Raw genomic sequence first — 578 nt, 5'->3', positions numbered from 1 at the left:
AAAGATATAGGGGATTTTTTTTATTCTATCTTTAATATTAAAATTTTGAAACACTATTTCTGTTTTGATTTTTTGGTATTTTTTTCTCGGTCATTTTGGTAAATAGCCCACATATCCCCAGTGCCTTCCCCCTCCCCCCACGCCCCTCCCCCTCTTAACGTCTTCCCCATTCTACACCCTCCTTACACGCCCATACACAACCATACAAAAACTCCCACCCACCTTTGCCTTTGAAACCCATGTCCATCCGCCTCTAATTTCTGAAACAATCAAATCTCCTGAAGCCTTCAGATCCATCTGCCTCTCCGTTCTGAAACCCACAAGCATCCACCTCTACCTCCTCAAACCCACATACCCACCTCCGGCCACATGTGCTTCGCCGCATCCACCCTGAAGCCGGCCACCCCGATATCCACCAACTTGCTGAAGTAGCCGGCCACTGTCTTCCTCACGTAGTCCGTGGCGCCGTACAGGTCGGTCAGGGCCACGAGGTTGCAGTTGCGGACGTTGTTGGGGTCGCCGTAGTTGTTCACGTTGCCTGGGGGAGCGGGGGAGGGGAGGTTAGGGAGGGGGACTGA

At 51.6% G+C, this 578-nt stretch overlaps 1 protein-coding gene across 1 annotated transcript in view; it reads right to left on the bottom strand.

Annotated features, from left to right (window-relative positions):
- LOC119594576 (alpha-amylase-like) overlaps positions 1 to 578 on the bottom strand; it is a gene marked incomplete at its 5' end in the record, with an annotated part of 14,643 nt that overhangs the window by 6,572 nt on the left and 7,493 nt on the right. The window contains 1 exon segment of the mRNA XM_037943611.1: positions 360 to 538. Coding sequence (XP_037799539.1) covers positions 360 to 538 — 179 coding nt within the window.

Source organism: Penaeus monodon, chromosome 34 (assembly GCF_015228065.2).
Source record: "Penaeus monodon isolate SGIC_2016 chromosome 34, NSTDA_Pmon_1, whole genome shotgun sequence".
In the NCBI taxonomy this organism is placed as follows: Eukaryota; Metazoa; Arthropoda; class Malacostraca; order Decapoda; family Penaeidae; genus Penaeus; species Penaeus monodon.
This window is presented reverse-complemented; position numbering and strand designations above follow the sequence as displayed.